The sequence below is a fragment of the Rhopalosiphum padi genome, chromosome 3, assembly GCF_020882245.1.
Source record: "Rhopalosiphum padi isolate XX-2018 chromosome 3, ASM2088224v1, whole genome shotgun sequence".
In the NCBI taxonomy this organism is placed as follows: domain Eukaryota; kingdom Metazoa; phylum Arthropoda; class Insecta; order Hemiptera; family Aphididae; genus Rhopalosiphum; species Rhopalosiphum padi.
Window position 1 is genome coordinate 72,029,254 of NC_083599.1, and position 20,827 is coordinate 72,050,080.

The 20,827-nt window shown below is 24.8% G+C and overlaps 1 protein-coding gene and 1 long non-coding RNA gene across 6 annotated transcripts; one reads left to right on the forward strand and one right to left on the reverse strand.

The window, feature by feature from the left end:
- The first annotated feature begins 209 nt into the window (after positions 1-209).
- LOC132927571 (uncharacterized) lies at positions 210-11,529 on the forward strand. Of its 4 annotated transcripts, none has more exons than XR_009661765.1 (7): positions 210-316; positions 6,010-6,116; positions 6,762-6,868; positions 8,625-8,731; positions 9,375-9,481; positions 10,310-11,195; positions 11,252-11,529. It is a non-coding gene; the product is annotated as an uncharacterized LOC132927571 (long non-coding RNA). The 4 variants fall into 4 exon arrangements; XR_009661767.1 differs by having other exon boundaries at positions 9,379-9,481; positions 10,310-10,438; positions 11,252-11,518; XR_009661766.1 differs by having other exon boundaries at positions 6,766-6,868; positions 10,310-10,438; positions 11,252-11,518.
- LOC132927570 (uncharacterized) lies at positions 10,563-20,546 on the reverse strand. Of its 2 annotated transcripts, none has more exons than XM_060992120.1 (3): positions 19,986-20,546; positions 12,222-12,369; positions 10,563-10,822 (listed from the first exon to the last, which is right to left on the reverse strand). In XM_060992120.1, exons 1-3 carry the CDS (start codon positions 20,052-20,054, stop codon positions 10,572-10,574), a joined length of 468 nt encoding a protein of 155 aa, XP_060848103.1. In that variant the 5' UTR covers positions 20,055-20,546; the 3' UTR covers positions 10,563-10,571. The 2 variants fall into 2 exon arrangements, with proteins under 2 accessions (XP_060848103.1, XP_060848105.1); XM_060992122.1 differs by having other exon boundaries at positions 19,982-20,546.
- Between the last annotated feature and the right edge of the window lie 281 nt (positions 20,547-20,827).

The window sequence follows — 20,827 nt, forward strand, 5'->3', positions numbered from 1 at the left end:
TGACTACTAGATTAGGAAAATTATTCTTATTTTTCATTATTATCTTCCATATATTTCATTTATGCTGATATAAAGAGTACACTATAAAACATATTTGTATAATAATTTTGACGAATATTACCAATTCATATTTTTTACTACTTATTAAACACTAAATCACAAGTTATTATTCATCTTATATATATATTTAACTTACTACATTTTTTTTGATAGCAGTAAAGCAGTTCATTGGCGTTCATACCACTTGGAGAAATTAACAAGATTCTATGTTAAAAATAACAACAAGATACAGATAATACTAATCGATTTATGCAATGTACGTGAAATGCTGAATGAATGTTATTCATACTGATTTTAATAGTAGTTAAAAAATAAGGATTTGTTAATAATCTGAATAAATAATTTGGTAAAGACATTTAGCTTGTAATCTTCAAACTTAAAATTTGCCATAGCTATATAAATCTTTTTATTTTTGCTACGTTTTTATGATAATTTTGACGAATGTTACTAAATCATAATTTTAACTTTTTATAAAACAAGCAATTCTCAATTTAGTGTCATGAAACTCTGACAACTAGTTAAGGAAAATGATTATAATTTTTTGTTATTAACTTTCCTATATTTTATTTATGCTGATATAAAGAGTACACTATAAAACATATTTGTATAATAGTTTTGACGAATATTACTATTTCATATTTTTAACCGTTTTTATTACAATCAATTCTCAAGTTAGTGTCTTGAAACCTTGACTACTAGATTAGGAAAATTATTCTTATTTTTCATTATTATCTTTCATATGTTTCATTAAAACTGATACTTAATAAACAATATAAAATAATCATTTATATAATAATTTTGACGAATATTACCAATTCATATTTTTAACTGGTTTTAATACAATCAATTCTCAAGTTAGTGTCTTGAAACCTTGACTACTAGATTAGGAAAATTATTCTTATTTTTCATTATTATCTTTCATATGTTTCATTAAAACTGATACTTAATAAACAATATAAAATAATCATTTATATAATTATTTTGACGAATATTACCAATTCATATTTTTAACTACTCATTAAACACTAAATCACAAGTTATTATTCATCTTATATATATATTTAACTTACTACATTTTTTTAGATAGCAGTAAAGCAGTTCATTGGCGTTCATACCACTTGGAGAAATTAACAAGATTCTATGTTAAAAATAACAACAAGATACAGATAATACTAATCGATTTTTGCAATGTACGTGAAATGCTGAATGAATGTTATTCATACTGATTTTAATAGTAGTTAAAAAATAAGAATTTGTTAATAATCTGAATAAATAATTTGGTAAAGACATTTAGCTTGTAATCTTCAAACTTAAAATCTGCAATAGCTATATAAATCTTTTTATTTTTGCTACGTTTATATGATAATTTTGACGAATGTTACTAAATCAAAATTTTAACTTTTTATAAAACAAGCATTTCTCAAGTTAGTGTCATGAAACTGTGACAACTAGTTAAGGAAAATGATTATAATTTTTTGTTATTAACTTTCCTATATTTTATTTATGCTGATATAAAGAGTACACTATAAAACATATTTGTATAATAGTTTTGACGAATATTACCATTTCATATTTTTAACCGTTTATAAAACAATCAATTCTCAATTTAGTGTCATGAAACTCTGACAACTAGTTAAGGAAAATGATTATAATTTTTTGTTATTAACTTTCCTATATGTTATTTATGCTGATATAAAGAGTACACTATAAAACATATTTGTATAATAGTTTTGACGAATATTACCATTTCATATTTTTAACCGTTTATAAAACAATCAATTCTCAAGTTAGTGTCTTGAAACCTTGACTACTAGATTAGGAAAATTATTCTTATTTTTCATTATTATCTTCCATATATTTCATTTATGCTGATATAAAGAGTACACTATAAAACATATTTGTATAATAATTTTGACGAATATTACCAATTCATATTTTTAACTACTTATTAAACACTAAATCACAAGTTATTATTCATCTTATATATATATTTAACTTACTACATTTTTTTTGATAGCAGTAAAGCAGTTCATTGGCGTTCATACCACTTGGAGAAATTAACAAGATTCTATGTTAAAAATAACAACAAGATACAGATAATACTAATCGATTTTTGCAATGTACGTGAAATGCTGAATGAATATTATTCATACTGATTTTAATAGTAGTTAAAAAATAAGAATTTGTCAATAATCTGAATAAATAATTTGGTAAAGACATTTAGCTTGTAATCTTCAAACTTAAAATTTGCATAAGCTATATAAATCTTTTTATTTTTGCTACGTTTTTATGATAATTTTGACGAATGTTACTAAATCATAATTTTAACTTTTTATAAAACAAGCAATTCTCAATTTAGTGTCATGAAACTCTGACAACTAGTTAAGGAAAATGATTATAATTTTTTGTTATTAACTTTCCTTTATTTTATTTATGCTGATATAAAGAGTACACTATAAAACATATTTGTATAATAGTTTTGACGAATATTACTATTTCATATTTTTAACCGTTTTTTTTACAATCAATTCTCAAGTTAGTGTCTTGAAACCTTGACTACTAGATTAGGAAAATTATTCTTATTTTTCATTATTATCTTTCATATGTTTCATTAAAACTGATACTTAATAAACAATATAAAATAATCATTTATATAATAATTTTGACGAATATTACCAATTCATATTTTTAACTGGTTTTAATACAATCAATTCTCAAGTTAGTGTCTTGAAACCTTGACTACTAGATTAGGAAAATTATTCTTATTTTTCATTATTATCTTTCATATGTTTCATTAAAACTGATACTTCATAAACAATATAAAATAATCATTTAAATAATTATTTTGACGAATATTACCAATTCATATTTTTAACTACTTATTAAACACTAAATCACAAGTTATTATTCATCTTATATATATATTTAACTTACTACATTTTTTTAGATAGCAGTAAAGCAGTTCATTGGCGTTCATACCACTTGGAGAAATTAACAAGATTCTATGTTAAAAATAACAACAAGATACAGATAATACTAATCGATTTTTGCAATGTACGTGAAATGCTGAATGAATGTTATTCATACTGATTTTAATAGTAGTTAAAAAATAAGAATTTGTTAATAATCTGAATAAATAATTTGGTAAAGACATTTAGCTTGTAATCTTCAAACTTAAAATCTGCAATAGCTATATAAATCTTTTTATTTTTGCTACGTTTATATGATAATTTTGACGAATGTTACTAAATCAAAATTTTAACTTTTTATAAAACAAGCAATTCTCAAGTTAGTGTCATGAAACTCTGACAACTAGTTAAGGAAAATGATTCTAATTTTTCGTTATTAACTTTCCTATATTTCATTTATGCTGATATAAAGAGTACACTATAAAACATATTTGTATAATAGTTTTGACGAATATTACTATTTCATATTTTTAACCGTTTTTATTACAATCAATTCTCAAGTTAGTGTCTTGAAACCTTGACTACTAGATTAGGAAAATTATTCTTATTTTTCATTATTATCTTTCATATGTTTCATTAAAACTGATACTTAATAAACAATATAAAATAATCATTTATATAATTATTTTGACGAATATTACCAATTCATATTTTTAACTACTCATTAAACACTAAATCACAAGTTATTATTCATCTTATATATATATTTAACTTACTACATTTTTTTAGATAGCAGTAAAGCAGTTCATTGGCGTTCATACCATTTGGAGAAATTAACAAGATTCTATGTTAAAAATAACAACAAGATACAGATAATACTAATCGATTTTTGCAATGTACGTGAAATGCTGAATGAATGTTATTCATACTGATTTTAATAGTAGTTAAAAAATAAGAATTTGTTAATAATCTGAATAAATAATTTGGTAAAGACATTTAGCTTGTAATCTTCAAACTTAAAATCTGCAATAGCTATATAAATCTTTTTATTTTTGCTACGTTTATATGATAATTTTGACGAATGTTACTAAATCAAAATTTTAACTTTTTATAAAACAAGCATTTCTCAAGTTAGTGTCATGAAACTCTGACAACTAGTTAAGGAAAATGATTATAATTTTTTGTTATTAACTTTCCTATATTTTATTTATGCTGATATAAAGAGTACACTATAAAACATATTTGTATAATAGTTTTGACGAATATTACCATTTCATATTTTTAACCGTTTATAAAACAATCAATTCTCAAGTTAGTGTCTTGAAACCTTGACTACTAGATTAGGAAAATTATTCTTATTTTTCATTATTATCTTTCATATGTTTCATTAAAACTGATACTTAATAAACAATATAAAATAATCATTTATATAATTATTTTGACGAATATTACCAATTCATATTTTTAACTACTCATTAAACACTAAATCACAAGTTATTATTCATCTTATATATATATTTAACTTACTACATTTTTTTAGATAGCAGTAAAGCAGTTCATTGGCGTTCATACCACTTGGAGAAATTAACAAGATTCTATGTTAAAAATAACAACAAGATACAGATAATACTAATCGATTTTTGCAATGTACGTGAAATGCTGAATGAGTGTTATTCATACTGATTTTAATAGTAGTTAAAAAATAAGAATTTGTTAATAATCTGAATAAATAATTTGGTAAAGACATTTAGCTTGTAATCTTCAAACTTAAAATCTGCAATAGCTATATAAATCTTTTTATTTTTGCTACGTTTATATGATAATTTTGACAAATGTTACTAAATCATAATTTTAACTTTTTATAAAACAAGCATTTCTCAAGTTAGTGTCATGAAACTCTGACAACTAGTTAAGGAAAATGATTATAATTTTTTGTTATTAACTTTCCTATATTTTATTTATGCTGATATAAAGAGTACACTATAAAACATATTTGTATAATAGTTTTGACGAATATTACCATTTCATATTTTTAACCGTTTATAAAACAATCAATTCTCAAGTTAGTGTCTTGAAACCTTAACTACTAGATTAGGAAAATTATTCTTATTTTTCATTATTATCTTTCATATGTTTCATTAAAACTGAGACTTAATAAACAATATAAAATAATCATTTATATAATTATTTTGACGAATATTACCAATTCATATTTTTAACTACTCATTAAACACTAAATCACAAGTTATTATTCATCTTATATATATATTTAACTTACTACATTTTTTTAGATAGCAGTAAAGCAGTTCATTGGCGTTCATACCACTTGGAGAAATTAACAAGATTCTATGTTAAAAATAACAACAAGATACAGATAATACTAATCGATTTTTGCAATGTACGTGAAATGCTGAATGAGTGTTATTCATACTGATTTTAATAGTAGTTAAAAAATAAGAATTTGTTAATAATCTGAATAAATAATTTGGTAAAGACATTTAGCTTGTAATCTTCAAACTTAAAATCTGCAATAGCTATATAAATCTTTTTATTTTTGCTACGTTTATATGATAATTTTGACAAATGTTACTAAATCATAATTTTAACTTTTTATAAAACAAGCATTTCTCAAGTTAGTGTCATGAAACTCTGACAACTAGTTAAGGAAAATGATTATAATTTTTTGTTATTAACTTTCCTATATTTTATTTATGCTGATATAAAGAGTACACTATAAAACATATTTGTATAATAGTTTTGACGAATATTACCATTTCATATTTTTAACCGTTTATAAAACAATCAATTCTCAAGTTAGTGTCTTGAAACCTTAACTACTAGATTAGGAAAATTATTCTTATTTTTCATTATTATCTTCAATATATTTCATTTATGCTGATATAAAGAGTACACTATAAAACATATTTGTATAATAATTTTGACGAATATTACCAATTCATATTTTTAACTACTTATTAAACACTAAATCACAAGTTATTATTCATCTTATATATATATTTAACTCACTACATTTTTTTAGATAGCAGTAAAGCAGTTTATTGGCGTTCATACCACTTGGAGAAATTAACAAGATTCTATGTTAAAAATAACAACAAGAAACAGATAATACTAATCGATTTATGCAATGTACGTGAAATGCTGAATGAATGTTATTCATACTGATTTTATTAGTAGTTAAAAAAATAAGAATTTGTTAATAATCTGAATAAATAATTTGGTAAAGACAATTAGCTTGTAATCTTCAAACATAAAATTTGCCATAGCTATATAAATCTTTTTATTTTTGCTACGTTTATATGATAATTTTGACGAATGTTACTAAATCATAATTTTAACTTTTTATAAAACAAGCAATTCTCAAGTTAGTGTCATGAATCTCTAACAATTAGTTAAGGAAAATGATTCTAATTTTTCGTTATTAACTTTCCTATATTTCATTTATGCTGATATAAAGAGTACACTATATAACATATTTGTATAATTTTTTTGACGAATATTACAAATTCATATTTTTAACTGTTTTTAATACAATCAATTCTCAAGTTAGTGTCTTGAAACCTTGACTACTAGATTAGGAAAATTATTCTTATTTTTCATTATTATCTTTCATATGTTTCATTAAAACTGATACTTCATAAACAATATAAAATAATCATTTATATAATTATTTTGACGAATATTACCAATTCATATTTTTAACTACTTATTAAACACTAAATCACAAGTTATTACTCATCTTATATATATATTTAACTTACTACATTTTTTTAGATAGCAGTAAAGCAGTTCATTGGCGTTCATACCACTTGGAGAAATTAACAAGATTCTATGTTAAAAATAACAACAAGAAACAGATAATACTAATCGATTTATGCAATGTACGTGAAATGCTGAATGAATGTTATTCATACTGATTTTAATAGTAGTTAAAAAAATAAGAATTTGTTAATAATCTGAATAAATAATTTGGTAAAGACATTTAGCTTGTAATCTTCAAACTTAAAATTTGCCATAGCTATATAAATCTTTTTATTTTTGCTACGTTTATATGATAATTTTGACGAATGTTACTAAATCATAATTTTAACTTTTTATAAAACAAGCATTTCTCAAGTTAGTGTCATGAAACTCTGACTACTATTAAGGAAAATGATTATAATTTTTTGTTATTAACTTTCCTATATTTCATTTATGCTGATATAAAGAGTACACTATAAAACATATTTGTATAATAGTTTTGACGAATATTACCATTTCATATTTTTAACAGTTTATAAAACAATCAATTCTCAAGTTAGTGTCTTGAAACCTTGACTACTAGATTAGGAAAATTATTCTTATTTTTCATTATTATCTTCCATATATTTCATTTATGCTGATATAAAGAGTACACTATAAAACATATTTGTATAATAATTTTGACGAATATTACCAATTCATATTTTTAACTACTTATTAAACACTAAATCACAAGTTAATATTCATCTTATATATATATTTAACTTACTACATTTTTTTAGATAGCAGTAAAGCAGTTCATTGGCGTTCATACCACTTGGAGAAATTAACAAGATTCTATGTTAAAAATAACAACAAGATACAGATAATACTAATCGATTTTTGCAATGTACGTGAAATGCTGAATGAATGTTATTCATACTGATTTTAATAGTAGTTAAAAAATAAGAATTTGTTAATAATCTGAATAAATAATTTGGTAAAGACATTTAGCTTGTAATCTTCAAACTTAAAATCTGCAATAGCTATATAAATCTTTTTATTTTTGATACGTTTATATGATAATTTTGACGAATGTTACTAAATCATAATTTTAACTTTTTATAAAACAAGCTGTTCTCAAGTTAGTGTCATGAAACTCTGACTACTAGTTAAGGAAAATGATTATAATTTTTTGTTATTGACTTTCCTATATTTCATTTATGCTGATATAAAGAGTACACTATAAAACATATTTGTATAATAGTTTTGACGAATATTACCATTTCATATTTTTAACCGTTTATAAAACAATCAATTCTCAAGTTAGTGTCTTGAAACCTTGACTATTAGATTAGGAAATTATTCTTATTTTTCATTATTATCTTCCATATATTTCATTTATGCTGATATAAAGAGTACACTATAAAACATATTTGTATATTATTTTTGACGAATATTACCAATTCATATTTTTAACTGTTTATAAAACAATCAATTCTCAAGTTAGTGTCTTGAAATCTTGACTACTAGATTAGGAAAATTATTCTTATTTTTCATTGTTATCTTTCATATGTTTCATTAAACCTGATACTTCATAAACAATATTAAATAATCATTTATATAATAATTTTGACGAATATTACCAATTCATATTTTTAACTGTTTTTAATACAATCAATTCTCAAGTTAGTGTCTTGAAACCTTGACTACTAGATTAGGAAAATTATTCTTATTTTTCATTATTATCTTTCATATGTTTCATTAAAACTGATACTTCATAAACAATATAAAATAATCATTTATATAATTATTTTGACGAATATTACCAATTCATATTTTTAACTACTTATTAAACACTAAATCACAAGTTATTACTCGTCTTATATATATATTTAACTTACTACATTTTTTTAGATAGCAGTAAAGCAGTTCATTGGAGTTCATACCACTTGGAGAAATTAACAAGATTCTATGTTAAAAATAACAACAAGAAACAGATAATACTAATCGATTTATGCAATGTACGTGAAATGCTGAATGAATGTTATTCATACTGATTTTAATAGTAGTTAAAAAAATAAGAATTTGTTAATAATCTGAATAAATAATTTGGTAAAGACATTTAGCTTGTAATCTTCAAACTTAAAATTTGCCATAGCTATATAAATCTTTTTATTTTTGCTACGTTTATATGATAATTTTGACGAATGTTACTAAATCATAATTTTAACTTTTTATAAAACAAGCAATTCTCAAGTTAGTGTCATGAAACTCTGACAACTAGTTAAGGAAAATGATTCTAATTTTTCGTTATTAACTTTCCTATATTTCATTTATGCTGATATAAAGAGTACACTATAAAACATATTTGTATAATAGTTTTGATGAATATTACCATTTCATATTTTTAACCGTTTATAAAACAATCAATTCTCAAGTTAGTGTCTTGAAACCTTGACTACTAGATTAGGAAAATTATTCTTATTTTTCATTATTATCTTCCATATATTTCATTTATGCTGATATAAAGAGTACACTATAAAACATATTTGTATAATAATTTTGACGAATATTACCAATTCATATTTTTAACTACTTATTAAACACTAAATCACAAGTTATTATTCATCTTATATATATATTTAACTCACTACATTTTTTTAGATAGCAGTAAAGCAGTTTATTGGCGTTCATACCACTTGGAGAAATTAACAAGATTCTATGTTAAAAATAACAACAAGAAACAGATAATACTAATCGATTTATGCAATGTACGTGAAATGCTGAATGAATGTTATTCATACTGATTTTATTAGTAGTTAAAAAAATAAGAATTTGTTAATAATCTGAATAAATAATTTGGTAAAGACATTTAGCTTGTAATCTTCAAACATAAAATTTGCCATAGCTATATAAATCTTTTTATTTTTGCTACGTTTATATGATAATTTTGACGAATGTTATTAAATCATAATTTTAACTTTTTATATAACAAGCATTTCTCAAGTTAGTGTCATGAAACTCTGACTACTAGTTAAGGAAAATGATTATAATTTTTTGTTATTAACTTTCCTATATTTCATTTATGCTGATATAAAGAGTACACTATAAAACATATTTGTATATTATTTTTGACGAATATTACCAATTCATATTTTTAACTGTGTATAAAACAATCAATTCTCAAGTTAGTGTCTTGAAATCTTGACTACTAGATTAGGAAAATTATTCTTATTTTTCATTGTTATCTTTCATATGTTTCATTAAACCTGATACTTCATAAACAATATTAAATAATCATTTATATAATAATTTTGACGAATATTACCAATTCATATTTTTAACTGTTTTTAATACAATCAATTCTCAAGTTAGTGTCTTGAAACCTTGACTACTAGATTAGGAAAATTATTCTTATTTTTCATTATTATCTTTTATATGTTTCATTAAAACTGATACTTCATAAACAATATAAAATAATCATTTATATAATTATTTTGACGAATATTACCAATTCATATTTTTAACTACTTATTAAACACTAAATCACAAGTTATTATTCATCTTATATATATATTTAACTTACTATATTTTTTTAGATAGCAGTAAAGCAGATCATTGGCGTTCATACCACTTGTGGAAATTAACAAGATTCTATGTTTAAAATAACAACAAGATACAGATAATAATAATCGATTTATTTATTATTTATGTAATGTTTAATTGATGTAAGTCATACTTAATTTAATAGCAGACAAAAAATTAGAATTTGTTAAGAATTTTAATATTTAACATGATAAATAAATTTAGTTTGTAATCTTCTTATTTTCTTATTGGGTGCTATGTGTCGTCCCAAAGTATTTATTTTTTTTTCCAAATGTCAAATATGAACTTATTGTCATTAACACCATAATCAAATTGCTTATGCTGTGGATCTCTTTTCCTAATTGGGCTGCGTGTCGTCCCAAAGTATTTATTTTCTTTTTCAAATGGTTCGACGGGATCCCAGGCTTTTGGGGGATGACCAAAATTTGGGTCGCTGTACCCTGCTGTTGTTGTTGTTGGATCTGAGAACCAACTGCACCTCTTCTTTCTGAATTTTTCACCCATCTCTTGTAAATATATTCATTAATTATCATTATTCATTTTTATGAAGTGATGTATAAAAATATGACAATATTACATAAGTAGGTATAAAAGCGATAGTTACTTGCGCGCCAATGTTAATAAAAAATAAATAATCATTTACATATTTCATATTTAAGAGTATGTTAGTGCAATATTTGTTTTTTCTCTCATACCCGCATGCAACATATTATGTAATAAGTTTTCACCTAAAATTGTTTTTTATGGCTGAGTTTAAACGATAAAAATCACAATGATTGCAATTGAAAAAAAAAATTTTCACATCTACAAAATAGTATTTTAATTGATGTTCCAATTTTAAATCTAAACAAAATGCAACTATATGAATAATTTTAAAAGGTATATCATTTAAATTTATTGTAATAATTAATGTATATATATAAACTTTTTTAAAGGGTTCAAATCGTATTAAAAAAAACAAGATAACACTGGACACATTACTAATTATCAACACAAAATGTTACCATCTCAGTGAAATTCTAACAACTAAAAACATGACGATCAAACGGGCACAAATTAACTTATTTAATTTTAATTTTTGTTATTTTTATTATTTTTTTTTTTTGATAATATTATTCACATCACAGAATCAGACTTATTATTGGTTATTTAAATATTACAATTTATTAATAAAGGAACAAAGAATTTGTTCATATTATGAGTATTATTTTCTAATTATTTATAGATATAAAAATGGAAATACAATGAGTATTTTAAATATCTGTTTTTCATTTTAAAATATTAAAAAATGCTTTTTCTCACAATTGTTAAGTATTAAAAATATTTTTAAATGATTTATGAGATTTTTTAATCATTTGTAATCATTTAAATAATGTTTTTAAAAATATTATTTTCAAATAATATGAATCAAATGTATTTAAAATAATGTTTTAACATTTTATTTTGATTGGAAAAAAGGCCATTTAACATTTATCAAATAATGCATAAACCATTTTTAACTTTATTTTTAAACATTTAAAAAATATTTTTTTGCTACTAGGTATAATATAAGCTTTTTTAAATATCATTAAGTTTATATAATAGATAATATCCTCAGCATATTATATCATTTTATTACCAATTTACCATTATTATTATTTTTTATTTTTAGTGGAGTAAAATTGTGAAATATTAGATTGTAAGAAGTACTTATAAAGTATTTACAACTATCATAGTAGAAAAAAATATAAAAAATTAAAAGCAAATCAATAATATATAATGTTTAGAAATAATAAAACAAAATAAAATAATAACATTGGTAATGGTAAAATAAAGTAATAAGTCTTAACAATAAATAAAAATATACATGCACAAAAAATAATATCTATAAATATTTTATAACGATAAAGATTATAATTTTTTTACCTTCTTTATGCGGGAGCTGATGCTGTACTTTTTCTGGTGTTTGATGAATCGCGTCGGTTGCATCATTGGTCGGCATCGCCTGTACATGTACAGTGACTGCCATAATTACGAACAAACTTAGAATGAATAATTTCATGTTGATGTTGAGCTGAAATGATACGAAAAATGTTATTGGAAAAATTCCTGAATAAAATATAAACGACAGGCAAAAGAGTATAAAATATGTCGTGTGACAAAAAAATAATGTTCGGAAATCCAATTTTAAAATTAGCACTTTCAAATCTTTGTTTATAACAGGGGCGGCCAAACGGTCGATCGCAAACGATTTCAAAGTCGATTGTGTTAGAATTTATTTTTAGCCTATGCTTACGAAAATCATGGTGGTTAGGTTTTTTATGGAAGTCGATCCTCAAAAGTGAAGTATATTTTTAGTAGATTTGCGGCCAAAAAAGTTTAACTGCCACTGGTTTATAATAATATATTAATATCACATTCAAAATAACCAAAACGTTTATTTACCCATAAATTAAACTAATTTTATTAATAAAATATTATAAGTATTAATATGTTTTGCATGTTCGTAATCAGTTCCTATTTTAGTGTACAGTACAGAAATTTATGTGTAATATACTAAAGTGTATACGTGTATTTACAAACGTAAATGTAATTTTACTTATGTGCAAAACAAAATGTGCAAATGTAGTATAATTTTTAGTATGGTATTAAGTACCATATAACACAATATCACTACCACAGTAATACAAAAACAGTCCTTTTATTCCAGTGGGTAAGTATAGAAACACCTCATATATATTATATATTGTATAGTGCAGTATACCAACAGAATCTTGGCGCCCGATGTTATGTAGAACCGCCAAGTACATCAATAATAACGTAACTACAAATGACACTTTTGTATTTTACTTTTTACAATATAAAGATTTATAGACTGATGGCGACAATGATTTTTTTACGGTTCACATCGTACGACGTGCGTTCTTATGGAAACCTTTTAAAATGGTAGGTAGGTCATACTTATTAATAGATATTCATTCCACGACGTGCCGAAATTTTATTTCGACAGACATATTTTTGAACAAAAATAACGCAGTACGCAGTACGGCATCAGAAAGTCGGGCATTTGGATCCCCTTGGAAACACGTGCACTGCAAGATCTTGTCTTCTCCATTGTGTTTCTCGTTTCTTTAGTCTACCCCATTCAGTGATAAGTAAAATAAATTGACCTCATGTATAGTTTCTGCTTATAAAACGTGTGACCGTTTTCTTTGTGGGTGGTATTTGTACCATAGCTTTTATACGTATGGCATTTTAGGTGTTATTGTTGCTTTCCATGTTTTATACAGTGCCGTACCCCGCCCCGTAAGAATGGTAACTGACGGGTCGTTTTAGAAATGAAACGAACTACAGGAAATATATATTGAAATGGGTCGTGTCCAGTGCGTTACAATAGTTATTTTTCTATAAAGCCATGAAAATATTTGGATCTCACGTATTGCTCTCCACCTTCGACTTATTTGTGGGAGTATGGGACCGTCTTCTTTATCGAATACCGATTATAATTTATAATAATACGGCCACGATCGGAACTTACGTCTTTCAATTTAAACCAAGCAGGTTTTTTACCGAAAATCATAAAACCTTATATATTTATTTATTTTTATATATATAAGGCTATACAGGATAATCGAATTTTTAATTTTACAAAACCTATACGAATTATAAAATGTATACTGAACGATCCATTAAATAGTTAACGAAACACGAATAAATTTCAATAAAATATTCAAAAAAATGTATATTATAGGTCGTACGAGTATATTACATATTATTAATTATGAATTATGATACAAAGGTTAAATTGATGTACAAATAGTACGATACAATATTTGTATTTAATATTATATAATATTATTTATGGGTATATTTATAATTTTTTATCGAATAATTCATTTTTAAAATGTTTTTAAACTCTTAAATACTCTTCACTATAAATAAATCTAGATTCTAGATGATAATATATATTAAAAAAAGAAAACATAATGTGTTGTGCGTTTGTAGAACATGAATAAAACACAAATACACAATAGCATATTATTATGATGAATTTTAGTATTTCGAACAGTACAGTTGCAGCTTAAATAATTAAACGACGATTCATAGTAAATATAATTAGCCATATTAATACTATTAGCTTCATATTAATTATACCTATCATGGAGTGATCATTTTTTTTTCAACTATGTATGTTCTTTGCCTAGTGCCTACGGCCCTACGCATATAACACGCCTACAGTGTTCCGAACACAACCATCACGAGTATTATAGGAATAAAGTAATATGATTTATTTATTTACAAGTATACAATACCGACTATGTTCTATAGGATCCAACACTTATGAATTTGATGGTAAGTAGTGAAGTACGCGCTTATGATAAAAATCATTATAATGTCGTTAAGCCGCGTGCATACTAGTTTCGTCCCAAAGAAATCTAGAAAAAAAGGTTATTCCTAATTGCGACCTCAGTTTTTACGATTTTTAAAAATCCTTTCTCTTTCTAGCAAAATATTAAAAGTACAAATAAATAAAAGTACAGTTTATGAACCAAATTATTATTAATATTTAAACTATAATAACATATTTCAAAATCGAATGTCGTATACCATTTATAAACATAAAAATACAATTACAAAATTAAATTATAATAATTAAAAACCAAAAATTTTAACTGAGCTGATATTTTTTAGTAAGATAACTTATGTATATTAAACAACTCAAAATATTTTGACTTAAAAACTTTCAAGCAACTTTTTTAACCAATGGGTTTTAAAATAAAATTCCAAATAACAATTGGAATCCCGGAATAAAAATCCCCGGGAAAAAAAATCCCCAGATTACATTAATTTATATTAATTATTATTATTTGTATAACACATTAAATATTAACTAGCTATCAAAAACCTACTTTTCTAAAAATCTCATTAAAAAATTTGCATTATTTTTTGGACGAAAATTAACTTAACTTAGATGTTTGAATAAAATTAACTCGAAGTTAACACATTAATTTTAAAAAAAAGTAACTTATTAAGTTAAAAGTTTATTTGAAAAAAAAGCAACGATTTAATTAATTTAACGTTTTAACTTAATTTTTACTTTTAATTCGTTAATGCCCAGCCTTGAAAAAAATTATATATATATATATATATATAATAGCCTGAAATAAAATATTACGTCTTCTATAACATTTTGACCATAATGTATAGATATGAGAACTTCAAATGTTACAGTAATTGTTATATTATTATGTGGTGTAGTGTGTATCTTTGATATTATATAAAATAAGGTAAAAAGTAACACCTATCTATATTATCTGTAATGGGCTCACGAACATAATCTGGATACTCGCTATCTTAAAATAAATGGGTATGACCATGTTCAAATATTGTATTGTTCAAGAAAAATTAGCAACGATTTGTAGTGGACCACATATTATATGTCTGTGCAGTACACACTTAGTACACGATAGTATACCTACACACAAACATGGAACAGGCTATTGAAATTATTAAAACTAATAGTAAAAAACCTAAAATTGCGCACATCGGATTTCTTTATTATTTTCAAAAAGAGTGCTCCAATTTTATACGTTAGCGATGTTCTAAATTTACCACGTTAAAGTGTCCGAGTGTACTTAAGACGAGTTTGGGTATTGAAAAACCAATATTTATTAGTATTGACCATGATCGTGTTCATACTTCTAATAAAAATGCAGTCGCTGCTTTAAAATTACAAAACAAAATGAACGAAAAAGCACAAATATCCTATGCAACACCGAGTCAAATATTTGCCGAGTCTGTGAGTAATGTACCACATGAAGTATTAGTTGAATTGCCAAAATAAGAACATGTAAAACGGACAATTCGAAACACAGAGGTTACAACGATCCTTCAAAACCAGCATGTAGAAAAGAATTAGTAATTGAAGGTATTTATATTTATACTTTCAAAATAATATTTTTAATTTACAACTAACAATATCTATAAAAAAAAATTAAATAATATAATTGTTTAATGATGTATTATATATTTTGTTGTTAATTTCAAAAAATTACTGGTAGTGCAATAAACAATAAACCTGACACTCGAGATCTGCAAGCATGTGACATTCGATATGTTAAGAGAAATAATATGTACAACGCCAGAAAAAATATGTCTTACTATTTTCTATTGTACCCCATCTGTCACTATGTTTCATGTTATTTATTAACTCTTGTAGAACATTTATTCCTTCTTTTCTAAAATTGTTTTTAATCATCTGCTCACAAACATTTTTAAGCGCATGAGCAATTACTATAATTATAGAAGTGGTCATATACTTGCTGCCACTAACCGCCTTTGTAGCTCAAAAGGATGTAGCACTTGAACTAGCTCCTTAACAACTGTCCATTTGTCTGTAGTAAGCCCATTAGGAGGGCTATCTAATAATCTTAGAGTAGCTCTAATTGCATCCTCCAATTCAACAAAACGATCTAACATATAATATATTGAATTCCACCGTGTACTAATGTCTTGCAACAACTTCTTTGGTACTTTAGATCCATTGCTTGTTTGGTACACATTGAGTTTATGATTAGCTTTACTGCTTTTTCGGAAGTGAGTAACATTACATTTTATTTTCTCAATTAAACAAAATTGTAACTTTAATGCATCTTGGACAATTAAGTTAAAAGGCTGAAAATCTTTAGTAAAGAATTTAAGAAGACTCTCGTCAATCTTTTTTTGAACATCATATGTCATTTTTTTGGGCACAAATGAGGTGATTGCAGTCTGTTTCCTTTTACGAGTAATAGGTTGATCAGGATTATTAATATCTGTCTGTGATGTTATAGATAACGATGTAGAAGTTGAAGGTACACATTGTGAAATTGAAGCTGAGGATGGATCATCAATTAACTGGTCATTTTCAACTGTGTATAGAAATTTATTTACTGTAAATTATTGATTAAAACTAAACAACTCATTTTATTTAAATAGTATTTTATATGTAGTGTTTTTATTTTAATTTGCTTGATTTGTTATTATTATTAATGTACAATTACACCTAATAAATAATAAAATTTAAGTATTATAATTATTAATTTTTTTTATATAATTTTCTTAGGAATCTGTAGCTTGTATAATAAGACATACGTTTCATTATAATATTTAATATTAAATATATTTAATTTTATTGGGTTAAGTGATTATAATATTATTAAGTACCTACAACGTTAATTTTTTAGTTTTTACTATGTATTTATATTTTATATTGTGCAAGTAGTCCCTCGATTTCAAAACAAATATACAATGTTAATTATTAATTAAATATTCAACTTTTGTATCAGTTTAATTGGTATAAAATTTTCAATTGTTTTTGTTTTTAAGGAAAAATATATTAATTAATAATCATATTAAGGTTACCTTCCCGTTAATTTTTAAAATTTAAAATATTTACTTGATTTGCAGTCATTTGGATCCAATGTGCCTTAGCAAGATGCGTTTTTAAATTGGTGACACTTGTTTTAAAGGACTATTTTCGTTTACAAATGTCAGATTTAGCAAAAGTAGAATCATCAATCACATAAAAATGTGATCAAACATTACTCATTTTTATTATTATAATATTTAATATATTATTATAAAACACCCACTAATACTTCACTGCAGAATAGAGTTTAGTAAGAACAACTGAACAAGGAATGAGTTTTGGGATTTGATTTTCATTTGTATTAAGATTTAATGTAGTATTCTACCTAGTATTGTAGTGTTCATAAATAGGTAGGTATATACTATTTACCAGTGGCGAATTCTCCAGGCATGCTCAGCATACGCCGCATGCTTAGAAATAAAAACGTTATTAATCAAAATACAAAAATTATTTTACAATCAATATTATATTACGAATTTTAAAAGAAATATAATGTGTTACAATAATTAATTTATTTCTGTTATACTTATCTGTGTATATCTTTATTGTAACATTTAATGCCAGAGCATGCGATAGATGTGTGCGCAAGCTATACGACCCTTGTTATCGCTGTAAAAAAACCAGTTATTCCAATACCAGCTCTACTAGCAGCCGCAGTATTAATCACCCAGGGCATGCTCATTCTGTTGCGCTTCGTCAACGTACGTAATTTACGTGTACTAGTTAAGACAATTTTTTCTCGTTCTGTTTTATTTTGCTATTTTTAAATATTACTTAGTTTACTAGTGTTTACTATTTAGTACTATAATAAGTTTATTATTTTAAATAATATTATGGCTATCGTTGAAACTGAATATTGTGTTATAAGTGACTTGATTTTTAAGCCTTTTTCAAGGAGATCTTTTTCTGAAAAAAAATGAAATTATTAAAATAGGTAGGCCTTGCCCAGTAATTCCTAATCTGACAAGTGTTCACAAAGATAAAAAAAGAGAATATATTCGACATTTTAATAATTCACATATGATAATACTATTTGGTTAACAGGTTCTAGTGTATTAAATGTGTATAGTGTATGTATTATTTAAGTAAGTGCTATTGTATATGTATATATATTAAATTAAAGTCTTATTTATAAATTAATACAAATTTGTGTATTATTTATTAATTATAAATTACATAGAACTATAATAAATTATGATAATTAATGAGCATGCCCATACATCAGAGGCAGCATTCGCCACTGCTATTTACCTTAAAAATTATGTGGTATTACTTTTTTATTTTATTTCATTTAACTCATTTATTTTACTTAGAAAATAGTTATATAGTCTTTTATTATATTGGCAAATTATCTATTACCCAGTATGCTGCTATTAGTATTTAATCTATTCTGTGGTAATACCTGCTATTAGCAACATACATTCAAATAACAACAATTAGGTGATTTTTAAGAAAATAGCAATAGCTGCTATTTTTCACTACTATTTTGAAATAGCATTAGCAATAGGTAATGCTAAATAAATAATTAGCAGTTTACCATCACTAGTACTGGCGGAACAGACTAATAGGCCGTGCTCGTTGACGTAGTGAGATTCACTGTATTTCCTTTTCTTGCACATGACTAGCAAAAATTTAAATATAACATTATTGTTTCTCTAGTTATATTTTTAAATATTATATTTATTTCATATTCCATACGATTTCTATCACCGTACCCAATAGATAAATATATTTCATGTAAACTTTTAAATAACTCTTCATTATAAGCATATAATTTTCAATAGCATACAATAAATTACCTTCTGCAGTTACTGGCACAATTAATTTTTCAACTCCTTTAGTACTGTCATTACATCATATTTTTTCATTAATTTTGAATTGATTTTCTTCTCTAGCTCTTTCTCTAGTTGTTTTAAATAATTATAAATAATTAATTATTTCATAATATTTAGATTTACTAATAAAAGTACTGTTAGTCTTTTTTGTTTCGATAACTTTGTTCGAATGTTCGTAAAATTTGGATTCAATTTTTAAAATATGTACTAAGTAACGAAATATAATATAGTGTCGTTTATAAAAATAGAATGATGATACATACTTGTTAATTTATTTTGTTATTCCATCAAAATATTTGTAATATTATGATACACGAATAAAATTAATACCTAATCATTGTTTTAAAAAAAAAATCAATACTATAAATAGGTAGGTAATAATTATAATTTATAATAATAAAAAATAATATTAGTTGGTTAAAAAAAAATTCGTGATTTACCTACATTGCCCGGGCAGGACCACATTGACCGGTACTCCACATTGCCCGTAACATATACATATATAGAACACATGTCCGCGGCGGTTGCTTCATGTATTAAATATTAATGCGGCTAAAAATGACACGCTACACACTGAATAAAAGGCCGATATAATATGGCCATTGGCCAGAACGTGATCGCACAGTAACCATAATGCACAAGTACGCGGTTCGCACACGACACGAGTAACGAATATTATAATTGACTATATAGACGTATGCGTATCAGTGTATCACACACTACACACACACTATCATATATATCTATATTAGACAGAATATCATAGACATTCATATATTATATTACAATCTTTCAACCGACTTTAGGATAATATGGCGGCGGCTTACGATGTTGACAGTTGACACTAACGAGTAACGACACATCGCGACAAAACAAACATGGACTTGGCCCGAAGACACGTTTTGCCCATAATATACAAACGAATGCCCACACCGGCCAAAAAGGTACGGCAACAACAGTACTGCTGCACTTTCAACGGCGCGACTGGTACGCGACACGAATCGACGATCCGGCCGGGACGGCGACGACAAGTTGGCGGCGATCACGCAGCATGACCACCCGGAAGGGAAAAATAACTTTAAAGCCCGGACTGTCATTAGCGCTGCCGCCGCCTTTAATCCGTTCGAAACGCGCCGAGAGGATCCGTATTCGAACAGGTATAACAATGATTAATTATTATACATATTATTAAATATTAATACAAAAGTAATTTAAACTGTATTAAATATTTATTTTAAACTATATTTTTTTTAAAACTAAACAATTATTTAATTTTAATTTCTGTT